Source organism: Tachysurus fulvidraco, chromosome 11, assembly GCF_022655615.1.
Source record: "Tachysurus fulvidraco isolate hzauxx_2018 chromosome 11, HZAU_PFXX_2.0, whole genome shotgun sequence".
Classification (NCBI taxonomy): domain Eukaryota; kingdom Metazoa; phylum Chordata; class Actinopteri; order Siluriformes; family Bagridae; genus Tachysurus; species Tachysurus fulvidraco.
In genome coordinates, this window is record NC_062528.1 from 1,317,872 (window position 1) to 1,330,371 (window position 12,500).

Genomic DNA, 12,500 nt, shown 5'->3' on the forward strand with positions numbered 1-12,500 from the left:
GTTCACTGGGCATGACGGTTATTCCCGTCCAGTCCCCCCTCCGCCGCCGCCACCACCACCACCACACACACAAAATGTTCAAGATTAGACATTTGTATGAATGCCTACACGCCGCCACTGTTGCGCTACCAAGGACCATACATCATATTTTTCTGGCCTGTCTCCATTTCTGCGCTTTCCCAATGCAGTGAAAACCTAGCCAGGCACTTAATAACGTGTGTCAGAGCGGCACGCTGGATGATCAACAACGCTGAGCGTAAAGGAAAGTGTGTGTGTGCAGAGCGAGGATCACATCGACGTTTACACCGCTTCGGCTAACCGACAACAGTAGAAATAAACATATTTACTGTACATAATGACTGCTTTATCAGGACGCACGCTCGTACATGCATGTCAGCAGCAGCAGCAAAGTGCAGGAAGTCATTCATTCATTCATTCATTCATTTTCTACCACTTTATCCGAACTCGCGTCATCGGGCATCGAGGCAGGATACACCCTGGACGGAGTGCCAACCCATCACAGGGCACACACACACTCTCATTCACTCACACACACACACACACACACACACACTACGGACAATTTTCCAGAGATGCCAATCAACCTACCATGCATGTCTTTGGACCGGGGGAGGAAACCGGAGTACCCGGAGGAAACCCCCGAGGCACGGGGAGAATATGCAAACTCCACACACATGTGAACGTGCTAACCACTAAGCCACCGTATCCCCCCCCCCCCCCCCCCAACAGGAAGTCATGTTAAAGAACAAACCGTGAGCTCGGTGCATATGTTTGTGCCAGATGGGCTGGTCTGAATATTTAGGAAACTGCTGATGTCCTGAGATTTTCACACACAGCAGTTTACACAGTGAGCTAAAAAAAAAAACACCGGGCATCTAGATTAGGGAGAGTGCAGGATGTACATCAAACAACCGGTAAATACCACATGGAGTTTCAGTTACCGCAGCAAAGAACAGGAATCAGAGGCTGAAGCGAACAGATGAAGATCAGCAGAACATCACCTGGGCTTCTCAGGTCGTGTTCCTTCTGTTTTGAACGTGATCTGTTTTTATATTGTTGCAGTTATTATTCCACCGGTTCTTACTCGGTTAATAATTCAGTCTGTTTAAGTGCCTGTTAAATATTAATCGTATCAGTAGTTTAATTACATACAATTAATTTCAAAGGGGGGGTGCAAGGGGATGGGGGGGAGTGGTGGGAAATGGGGGGGTCTCCTCTATTTAAGCCTCCGAGTAGCTCAAGGGTTCATATATTTCCATACACACAGGAGGTTTAGCTAATGAAGTGTTTTGTTTCTAAGTAAGTAGAAATAGCGTGTGTGTGTGTGTGTGTGTGTGTGTACACGTGTGTGTGTGTGTGTGTGTGTACACGTGTGTGTGGGTGTGTGTTAGGAGAGTGACAGCACGGAGGCAAGGATCACAGCACTGGAGGAGTTGCTGAAGATCATGGTGTACGAATATGTCTGCCGCTCACTTTTTAAGGTGAACACACACACACACACACACACACACACACACACACACACACACACACACACAGCATTATGGTCCACATGTCACTATTCTGTCTTTACATTTATTTCTCTGTCTATGTGCTCGTGGGATTTAAACTTACAGCCCTGTGAATACTAAGTCAGAACCATAACCACTGCAGAAACTCTGCTTTCCCTGCGAGATACTTAAGGCTGTGTGTGTCTGTGTGTGTCTATGTCTGTGTGTGTATTTGTGTCTCTGTGTGTGTCTGTGTGTTTGTGTATGTGTGTTTGTCACTGTGTGTTTGTGTGTGTGTGTCTCTGTGTGTGTGTATGTGTCTCTGTGTGTGTTTGTCTGTGTGTCTCTGTGTGTGTGTCTTTGTGTGTGTCTCTGTGTGTGTGTGTCTCTGTGTGTGTGTGTATGTGTGTGTTTGTCTGTGTGTTTGTGTGTGTGTCTCTGTGTGTGTGTGTCTGTGTGTGTCTCTGTGTGTTTGTGTGTGTCTCTGTGTGTGTGTCTGTGTGTGTCTCTGTGTGTGTGTCTGTGTGTGTTTGTGTGTGTGTGTTTAATGATTCATCAGTTCTCACAGTGGATCAGTGAGTGTGTGAAGAAAGAGGACAGTGAATCTGAGAGCAGTGAGTGTGTATCCGAGTGTGTATCCGTACATCTGTGAGAGGAGGATAATCTATGTGTGTCTAGGGAAGTGTGTGTGTGTGTGTGTGTGTGTGTGTGTGTGTGTGTGTTAAGAACAACACACAGTGTGTATCCTTAACACCGGCTGAAGACCAATACTGCAGCGAATGCTTTAGTGCTGGAGTTGTAGCAGTGTATTATGCATGACCTGTTAGCCTGTGAAGTAAGCGTGCTGTGTGTGTGTGTGTGTGTGTGTGTGTGCGCAGGTGGATCAGCTGATGTTTGCACTACATTTTGTGAAGGGGACACAGCCAGAACTCTTCCAGGAGAACGTATTGACGCACGCACACACACACACACACACGCACACACATACACATAAAATCATTCACTTACAGCATATTAATAAATCCATATATTGTGTGTGTGTATATATATATATGTGTGTGTGTGTGTGTGTGTGTGTGTGTGTGTGTGTGTGTATATATGTGTGTGTGCACATTTCAGGAATGGGATGCGTTCATTGGACTGATAGTTGCAGACACGGTCAGGAAGGTGGTACAGAAACTATTACGACCTCTTTGCTTTTTACCTTTTCTTCTTCTTTTTTAATCTGTCTCTTCTTCATCTTTTTCTTTCATTTCATTCTTTTTCTGTTTTCCTCCTATTCTTTTTTTTTGTCTTCTCTCTTCTTGCAGTTAAAAGCTTCCTCTTTATCTTTCTCACTTTGTTCCATCTGTTCAATCTTCAGGACTCCCAGAAGTCTTTGCAGGAACACCTTCCTTCTTGGATTGATCAGGAGAGACACACTGCTGTGGCTTTACTCAAGGTAACACACACACACACACACACACACACACACACACACACACACACAGACACACTGCTGTGGCTTTACTCAAGGTAACACACACACACACACACACACACACACACACACACACACACACACACAGACACACTGCTGTGGCTTTACTCAAGGTAACACACACACACACACACACACACACACACACACACACACACACACTGCTGTGGCTTTACTCAAGGTAACACACACACACACACACACACACACACACACACACACACACACAGACACACTGCTGTGGCTTTACTCAAGGTAACACACACACACACACACACACACACACACACACACACACAGACACACTGCTGTGGCTTTACTCAAGGTAACACACACACACACACACACACACACACAGACACACTGCTGTGGCTTTACTCAAGGTAACACACACACACACACACACACACACACAGACACACTGCTGTGGCTTTACTCAAGGTAACACACACACACACACACACACACACACACACACAGACACACTGCTGTGGCTTTACTCAAGGTAACACACACACACACACACACACACACACACACACACACACACACACACACTGCTGTGGCTTTACTCAAGGTAACACACACACACACACACACACACACACAGACACACTGCTGTGGCTTTACTCAAGGTAACATACACACACACACACACACACACACACACACAGACAGACACACTGCTGTGGCTTTACTCAAGGTAACACACACACACACACACACACATACACACACAGACACACTGCTGTGGCTTTACTCAAGGTAACACACACACACACACACACAGACACACTGCTGTGGCTTTACTCAAGGTAACACACACACACACACACACACACAGACACACTGCTGTGGCTTTACTCAAGGTAACACACACACACACAGACACACTGCTGTGGCTTTACTCAAGGTAACACACACACACACACACACACACACACACACAGACACACTGCTGTGGCTTTACTCAAGGTAACACACACACACACACACAGACACACTGCTGTGGCTTTACTCAAGGTAACACACACACACACACACACACAGACACACTGCTGTGGCTTTACTCAAGGTAACACACACACACACACACAGACACACTGCTGTGGCTTTACTCAAGGTAACACACACACACACACACAGACACACTGCTGTGGCTTTACTCAAGGTAACACACACACACACACACAGACACACTGCTGTGGCTTTACTCAAGGTAACACACACACACACACACAGACACACTGCTGTGGCTTTACTCAAGGTAACACACACACACACACACACACACACACAGACACGGACACACACACACAGACACGGACACACACACACCCACAGACACAAACATACACACACATACAGACACATACAGACACACACAGACAGATACAGACACACAGACACACACATATAGACAGACACTCACACAGAGCTTTCTTGCTTTGCAGAATTCTAATATTCTTTGTGTGTGTGTGTGTGTGTGTGTGTGTGTGTGTGTGTGTGTGTGTGTGTGTAGAGTACGTTCCCGATGCTGTATCAGTCCCTGTGTCTGAGTGACGCAGATCTCTGGCTCTCGTTTTCACAAAGCTCCGTCTGCGAACAGGAAATCCCTTCTTCCATCGCCAAGAAGATGTCTCTGTTCCAGCAGGTCAGCTGTAGTTAAACACACGGCGGCTCCTTCGTCTCTGCTGGACCTGGGATTATAATCTGTCATCATCTCACAGCCCCAACTGAACCTTTAATCTGCCTTCTTACACAATAATCCCTCATAGTGAAGCATCAGGAAGCAGTTAACCAACCGTCCCAACGCTCTGTTCATCAGAAACTATTCACAATCTGTTAACTCTATTCATCTAACAATTCTAATCTGCTCCAATATTCTATTTCTATTAGAAGTGTAACGTCTCCCCCCCCCCATCAGTCCCATTCATTACCTCCCCCTGCGGCAGTGGAAGCTGCGAGACTCATTAATATGCTGCTAATCTTTAGGGGAAGTTAGATGGAAATAATTGAAACTGAATAAAATGTTAACAGTTTAGTGCACATTATTGCTGAGATGATGTTCAGTAGGTGTTCAGTGTGTGTTCAGTAGGTGTTCAGTGTGTGTTCAGTAGGTGTTCAATAGATGCTCAGTAGGTGTTCAGTATGTGTTCAATAGATGCTCAGTTGGTGTTCAGTGTGTGTTCAGGAGGTGTTCAATAGATGTTCAGTAGGTGTTCAGTATGTGCTCAGTAGGTGTTCAATAGATGCTCAGTAGGTGTTCAGTAGGTGTTCAATAGCTGTTCAGTAGGTGTTCAGTATGTGTTCAGTAGGTGTTCAATAGATGCTCAGTAGGTGTTCAGTAGGTGTTCAATAGCTGTTCAGTAGGTGTTCAGTATGTGTTCAGTGTGTGTTCAATAGATGCTCAGTAGGTGTTCAGTGTGTGTTCAGTAGGTGTTCAGTGTGTGTTCAGTAGGTGTTCAATAGATGTTCAGTAGGTGTTCAGTATGTGTTCAGTAGGTGTTCAATAGATGCTCAGTAGGTGTTCAGTGTGTGTTCAGTAGGTGTTCAATAGATGTTCAGTAGGTGTTCAGTATGTGTTCAGAGGGTGTTCAGTGTGTGTTCAGTAGGTGTTCAATAGGTGTTCAGTGTGTGTTCAGTAGTTGTTCAATAGATGTTCAGTAGGTGTTCAGTGTGTGTTCAGTAGTTGTTCGGTATGTGTTCAGTAGGTGCTCAGTAGGTGTTCAGTGTGTGTTCAGAGGGTGTTCATTGTGTGTTCAATAGATGTTCAGTGTGTGTTCAGTAGGTGTTCAATAGATGTTCAGTGTGTGTTCAGTAGGTGTTCAGTGTGTGTTCAGAGGGTGTTCAGTATGTGTTCAGAGGGTGTTCAATAGATGTTCAGTAGGTGTTCAGTGTGTGTTCAGAAGGTGTTCAGTATGTGTTCAGTAGGTGTTCAATAGATGTTCAGTAGGTGTTCAGTATGTGTTCAGTAGGTGTTCAGTATGTGTTCAGTAGGTGTTCAATAGATGCTCAGTAGGTGTTCAGTAGGTGTTCAATAGATGTTCAGTAGGTGTTCAGTATGTGTTCAGAGGGTGTTCAGTGTGTGTTCAGTAGGTGTTCAATAGGTGTTCAGTGTGTGTTCAGTAGTTGTTCAATAGATGTTCAGTAGGTGTTCAGTATGTGTTCAGAGGGTGTTCAGTGTGTGTTCAGTAGGTGTTCAATAGATGTTCAGTAGGTGTTCAGTGTGTGTTCAGTAGTTGTTCGGTATGTGTTCAGTAGGTGCTCAGTAGGTGTTCAGTGTGTGTTCAGAGGGTGTTCAGTGTGTGTTCAATAGATGTTCAGTGTGTGTTCAGTAGGTGTTCAATAGATGTTCAGTGTGTGTTCAGTAGGTGTTCAGTAGGTGTTCAGTGTGTGTTCAGTAGTTGTTCGGTATGTGTTCAATAGATGTTCAGTAGGTGTTCAGTATGTGTTCAGAGGGTGTTCAGTATGTGTTCAGAGGGTGTTCAATAGATGTTCAGTAGGTGTTCAGTGTGTGTTCAGAAGGTGTTCAGTATGTGTTCAGTGTGTGTTCAGTAGTTGTTCGGTATGTGTTCAGTAGGTGTTCAGTGTGTGTTCAGTAGTTGTTCGGTATGTGTTCAATAGATGTTCAGTAGGTGTTCAGTATGTGTTCAGAGGGTGTTCAGTATGTGTTCAGAGGGTGTTCAATAGATGTTCAGTAGGTGTTCAGTGTGTGTTCAGAAGGTGTTCAGTATGTGTTCAGTGTGTGTTCAGTAGTTGTTCGGTATGTGTTCAGTAGGTGTTCAGTGTGTGTTCAGTAGTTGTTCGGTATGTGTTCAATAGATGTTCAGTAGGTGTTCAGTATGTGTTCAGAGGGTGTTCAGTATGTGTTCAGAGGGTGTTCAATAGATGTTCAGTAGGTGTTCAGTGTGTGTTCAGAAGGTGTTCAGTATGTGTTCAGTGTGTGTTCAGTAGTTGTTCGGTATGTGTTCAGTAGGTGTTCAGTGTGTGTTCAGTAGTTGTTCGGTATGTGTTCAATAGATGTTCAGTAGGTGTTCAGTATGTGTTCAGAGGGTGTTCAGTATGTGTTCAGAGGGTGTTCAATAGATGTTCAGTAGGTGTTCAGTGTGTGTTCAGAAGGTGTTCAGTATGTGTTCAGTGTGTGTTCAGTAGTTGTTCGGTATGTGTTCAGTAGGTGCTCAGTAGGTGTTCAGTGTGTGTTCAGCCTGACAGAGCTGTTAGATGGCTTTTGTGCAGCGCAGCAGAAAATTGTTTGATCTGTTGTTACGAGATCGTGAGTTTGAATCCTGATGATAATGCAGCTGTTCATGCCCCGGGGTCCAAGTGAGCAATATATAACCAGTGGAAAGGGCTCTGTCTCTCTCTCTGTCTGTCTCTCTCTGTCTCTCTCTCTGTCTGTCTCTCTGTCTCTCACTCTCTGTCTGTCTGTCTCTTTCTCTCCCTCTCTTACTGTATGTCTCTCTCTTTCTCTCTCTGTATCTCTCTCTCTCTGTCTCGTTCTGTTTCTCTCTTATTGTCTGTCTGTCTGTCTGTCTCTCTCTTTCTCCGTCTCCCTTTCTCCGTCTCTCTCTCTCTGTCTCATCTCTGAATGTTGTCATTTCCTGATCTTGTCCTTGTCGTGGTCTTTCGGCAGGTCCTGCTGGTCCAGACCCTCAGACCGGACAGACTGCAGAGCGCCATGGCCAACTTCGCCTCACACACACTGGGTACGGACCACGAAAATGCATGAACAATCTTTTTCTTTGATCTCTTTGGGTTAAAAAAAAAAAAAAGACTGGTTTTATTACCCCATGATTTCATGGTGTGTTTCCTGGACACTTTCTGTAGGTGAACTAAAGTATTAAAATAGTCTTAAATGAATCCCAGAATGTATTTCTCTGTCTGGTTGTTAGTACACAGGTTCTATTTCCTCTTCAGGACATTGGGAACTTGTAGTGTTTACTTTGCCTGATGTTTGCTCTGAAGTGTCTCTAAAGGACTGCGCAGTGTCTCTAAAGGACTGCGCAGTGTCTCTAAAGGACTGCGCAGTGTCTCTAAAGGACTGCGCAGTGTCTCTAAAGGACTGCGCAGTGTCTCTAAAGGACTGCGCAGTGTCTCTAAAGTGTTCACTCTTTTCTCTGGCTTGTTTTTCCCCCATAGACATCCCTCAGGTCTTCATGTTGATTTGTCCTTTTCGTAGGTGAAACATTCAGAACTATTAAGTAACACAACAAAAAAAACCACAAGGTGCCAAGTTCTTATCTGTTCAGACGTAAAATGCACAGATCTTTCGCGGGTTCTATCACATATATGGGGGGAAGTCGTGGCCTAATGGTTAGAGGGTCTGACTCCTAACCCTAAGGTTGTGGGTTCGAGTCTCGGGCCGGCCACGACTGAGGTGCCCTTGAGCAAGGCACCGAACCCCAACAACTGCTCCCGGGTGTGTGTTCATGGTGTGTGTGTGTTCACTGCTGTGTGTGTGTGTGTGTGTGTGTGTGTGTGTTCGTGTTCACTGCTGTGTGTGTGTGTGTTCACTGCTGTGTGTGTGTGTGTGTGTGTGTTCACTGCTGTGTGTGTGTGTTCACTGCTGTGTGTGTGTGTTCACTGCTGTGTGTGTGTGTTCACTGCTGTGTGTGTGTGTGTGTGTTCACTGCTGTGTGTGTGTGTGTTCACTGCTGTGTGTGTGTGTGTGTGTGTGTGTGTTCACTGCTGTGTGTGTGTGTGTTCACTGCTGTGTGTGTGTGTGTGTGTGTGTGTTCACTGCTGTGTGTGTGTGTGTGTTCACTGCTGTGTGTGTGTTCACTGCTGTGTGTGTGTTCACTGCTGTGTGTGTGTGTGTTCACTGCTGTGTGTGTGTGTGTGTGTGTGTGTGTGTTCACTGCTGTGTGTGTGTTCACTGCTGTGTGTGTGTGTGTGTTCACTGCTGTGTGTGTGTGTGTGTGTTCACTGCTGTGTGTGTGTTCACTGCTGTGTGTGTGTGTGTGTTCACTGCTGTGTGTGTGTGTGTGTGCACACTTTGGATGCTCACATTCATATGTGAGAATACGTCTATGTGTACGTGTGTGTATGATCACATCATAATAACCCCTCGTCCCTGTGTCACTCACCAAGATGGAGCACAGCACTAACTCATCACTCACGCTAATTGGTCTTAGAGTGAATGTGTAACACACTCAGCCAATTTGTCCATAAACAAGCCGTTTAATTTGCTAATCAGGCAATTAATTTAACACAGCAGCTCGACAGGGTGCAGGCTGACCTGCAGCGTTATCAATAATGCTCTGTGTGTGTGTGTGTGTGTGTGTGTGTGTGTGCGCGGTGCTATATTAAAGAAGCTTTAAGCCACAGAGAGGTTGAACTCATTCAGCAATATTCGACAATGATATTATATTAATGCACATTTTCACACACAGTATTGTTGCTATAGTAACAGCTGATTCAGGAATAGTTATAAGTGAACAGAATTTTTGTGGTCATTCTACAACATTAAATGGAACTATATATGGAAAAGGGAAAGGTGTGTATGTGTGTGTCTGTGTGTGTGTGTCTGTGTCTGTATGTGTGTCTGTGTCTGTATGTGTGTGTCTGTATTTGTGTGTCTGTGTGTGTGTGTAGGTATGTGTGTGTGTGTGTCTGTGTGTGTGTAGGTATGTGTATGTCTGCATGTGTGTGTAGGTATGTGTGTGTCTGTGTGAGTGTCTGTGTGAGTGTGTCTGTATGTGTGTGTCTGTGTGAGTGTCTGTGTGAGTGTGTCTGTATGTGTGTGTCTGTGTGAGTGTCTGTGTCTGTGTGAGTGTGTCTGTGTGAGTGTGTCTGTGTGTGAGTGTCTGTGTGAGTGTGTCTGTGTGAGTGTGTCTGTGTGAGTGTGTCTGTGTGTGTGTCTGTGTGAGTGTGTCTGTGTGTGTGTGTCTGTGTGTGAGTGTCTGTGTGTGTGTGTCTGTGTGAGTGTGTCTGTGTGTGTGTCTGTGTGAGTGTGTGTGTGTGTGAGAGAGAGAGAGCGAGCAGGGTTGATGGGGTGTGGCAGGTACTTTAGGAGACTTCAACTCCTGAAGTCCTGCTTCTGTGGATATAATGAGAAACTCACTGATACACACACACACACACACACACACACACACACACCTTTCCAGTTCTCGGTTAAAGAGATGCCTTACAGTGTCAATTAACCTTCACTCACTCTGTCTGTCTCTCCCTGTCTCTTTGCCTAACTCTTTGCCCCCATCTCTCTCTCTCTCTCTCTTTCATGCTCTCTCTGTCTCTAGCTGTCTGTCACTCTTCATCTCTCTCTCTCTCTCTCATATCTTCCCAGTCCCTTCTGTCTCTTTCCGTCAGCTCCTTTTCCCTAACTCTTTTTATCTGTCTTTCTCCATCCCTCTCTTCTCTATCCTTCCCCTCAGGCTTCATAGCAATGCTAATGTATATATTTCAGCATGACTCTATCAGCGGGTCTTAATCTCTTCAGAGCTAATAACGAGTTAATGCTAAAACAGGGTGAGAATGCTAATGACTTTGGCTTATCTGGCTTATGAGCAGTAATGTGCCAGATGCTACGGTTCCACAATCACACACACGCCATATTGAGGTGTGTGTGGGTGAGAGAGAGGTGTGTGTGTGTGTGTGTGTTGTAAACGCTCCTAATCGTAGCAGTGTCATTGTGTATAGTCGTGTCAAAGCACCGACACCGGAGACTCCCTCCATAAACCTTAGACAAATGTCTCCTCACAGAACATTTCATATCATACATACATTAAATTTGGAGTAACGTCTGAGTTTAGTGTCGTAACAGTGTGAAGAAGGTGTCATGCACATGGGAGCCACTGGGAGAACCGCGATGTGTGAGTAAAGATAAAGTGAGCTTTAACACAACTCTGAGCTCAAAGAGCATTATTAGATACGCTACATGCACACACTCAGTGCGCGTCTCACCCCGTGGCAAAATATTAGGATAACATCTCCCATTTAATCATTTCTCTGAATAATTCAAGACTGTGTGTGTGTGTATGTGTGTGTGTGTGTGTGTGAGCGAGAGAGAGAGATTCGAAAATCCCCATCCGGAAACACACAAGCCTTTCATCTTGACCCCGGCTTAACTATCTGCTTCTCTATGCTGTCTTTTATCTGGTTCGTTTAGATTTTATCCGACACGCATCAAACTTTGGAATCTTTTCAACCCTACAACATGTCAAAATGTACAACAGTAAGATTTGGTTACGTTTATTGTTGCCTCAGGCAGCAGGAGACTCTACGGCAAAACAGCTGAATAAACCAAAAGCGATGAGGCGCGTGCATGTGTGTGTGTGCGTGCATGTGTGCGTGTGTGCATGTGTGTGCGTGCGTGTGTTTGTGTGTTTTCATGTGTGTGTGTTTGTTCGTGTGTGTGTGTGTGTTTGTTTGTGTATGTGTGTGTGTTTGTGTATGTGTGTGTATGCGCATGTTTGTGTGTGTTGTGCATGTGTGCATATGTGTGTGTGCGTGTTTGTTCATGTGTGTGTGTGTACGTGTGTGTGCGCGTGTGTTTGTGCATGTGTGTACGTGTGTGTTTGTGTATATGTGTGTGTGTACGTGTGTGTGTTTGTGCATGTGTGTACGTGTGTGTGTTTGTGCATGTGTGTACGTGTGTGTGTGTTTGTGCATGTGTGTACGTGTGTGTGTTTGTGCATGTGTGTACGTGTGTGTATTTGTGTGTGTGTGTGAATATCTGCACTGACTATTTTATTAATAGAATAATTAACACATTAAGAAATTCACTTCAGTTGTTAAGTGGAAAATAAAGCCATGTTTGTTTGTTTGCTGCCAAAAATCTTATTTAGTATCAAATATTTTGTCTGTGTGAATGTTGCCTGTTATTTTGCTTCTTTCTAGCAATAAATGTGTAAAAATAACAAAAATATCAGAAAGAAATTTGAAGCTTGACATGAAAAATGGCCTGAACTTTATTAAGAAATTTCTGTATAAAACTGTATAAACTGTTACATACACATACTGTGTGACTGTTCTGTCCTGTACGTGTGTGTGTGTGTGTGTGTGTGTGTGTGTGTGTGTGTGTGTGTGTGTGTGTGTGTGTAGGAATGAAGGAACTGTCTCCTCCCCCGTTAAACCTGAGACGGCTCTACGGCGAGACAGTAGAGACAGAACCGGTGCTGATCATTATTTCTCCCGGAGCCGATCCGTCTCAGGAGCTGCAGGAACTCGCTAACCACACCGTGGGACTCGAACGTTACCATGAGGTGTGTCTCTCTCTCTCTCTCTCTCTCTCTCTCTCTCTCTCTCTCTCTCTCTCTCTCTCTCTCTCTCTCTCTTTATCCACATCTGTCTTTAACTCTGTCACTCAGCAGCTAATCATGATACTCATACACACCACTGTTAGGGTTTGTAGCTCATGGACAGCTTTACCACACCTTTACCTTTGGCTTGTCATGTGTGTGTGTGGAGGTTAACTCGTGTGTGTCTGTGTGTGTGTGTGTGTGTGTGTTTGTGTGTGTGTATATGTGTGTAGAGTGGAGGCTAACTCATGTGTCTGTGTGTGT

The 12,500-nt window shown here is 44.9% G+C and overlaps 1 protein-coding gene across 7 annotated transcripts in view; it reads left to right on the forward strand.

Moving 5' to 3' along the window:
- The window catches only part of LOC113637865 (cytoplasmic dynein 2 heavy chain 1), a 60,901-nt gene that overhangs the window by 38,871 nt on the left and 9,530 nt on the right, over positions 1-12,500 (forward strand). For 6 of the 7 annotated variants that reach the window (XM_027138776.2, XM_027138775.2, XM_027138778.2 and 3 more), the window contains 7 exons: positions 1,413-1,502; positions 2,390-2,455; positions 2,631-2,678; positions 2,875-2,952; positions 4,514-4,645; positions 7,628-7,700; positions 12,040-12,200. In XM_027138776.2, the coding sequence (XP_026994577.2) occupies positions 1,413-1,502; positions 2,390-2,455; positions 2,631-2,678; positions 2,875-2,952; positions 4,514-4,645; positions 7,628-7,700; positions 12,040-12,200 (648 nt within the window). Of the gene's footprint in view, positions 1-1,412; positions 1,503-2,070; positions 2,126-2,389; positions 2,456-2,630; positions 2,679-2,874; positions 2,953-4,513; positions 4,646-7,627; positions 7,701-12,039; positions 12,201-12,500 lie in introns of those variants that run through there. The other variant, XM_027138779.2, reaches the window with a different exon arrangement.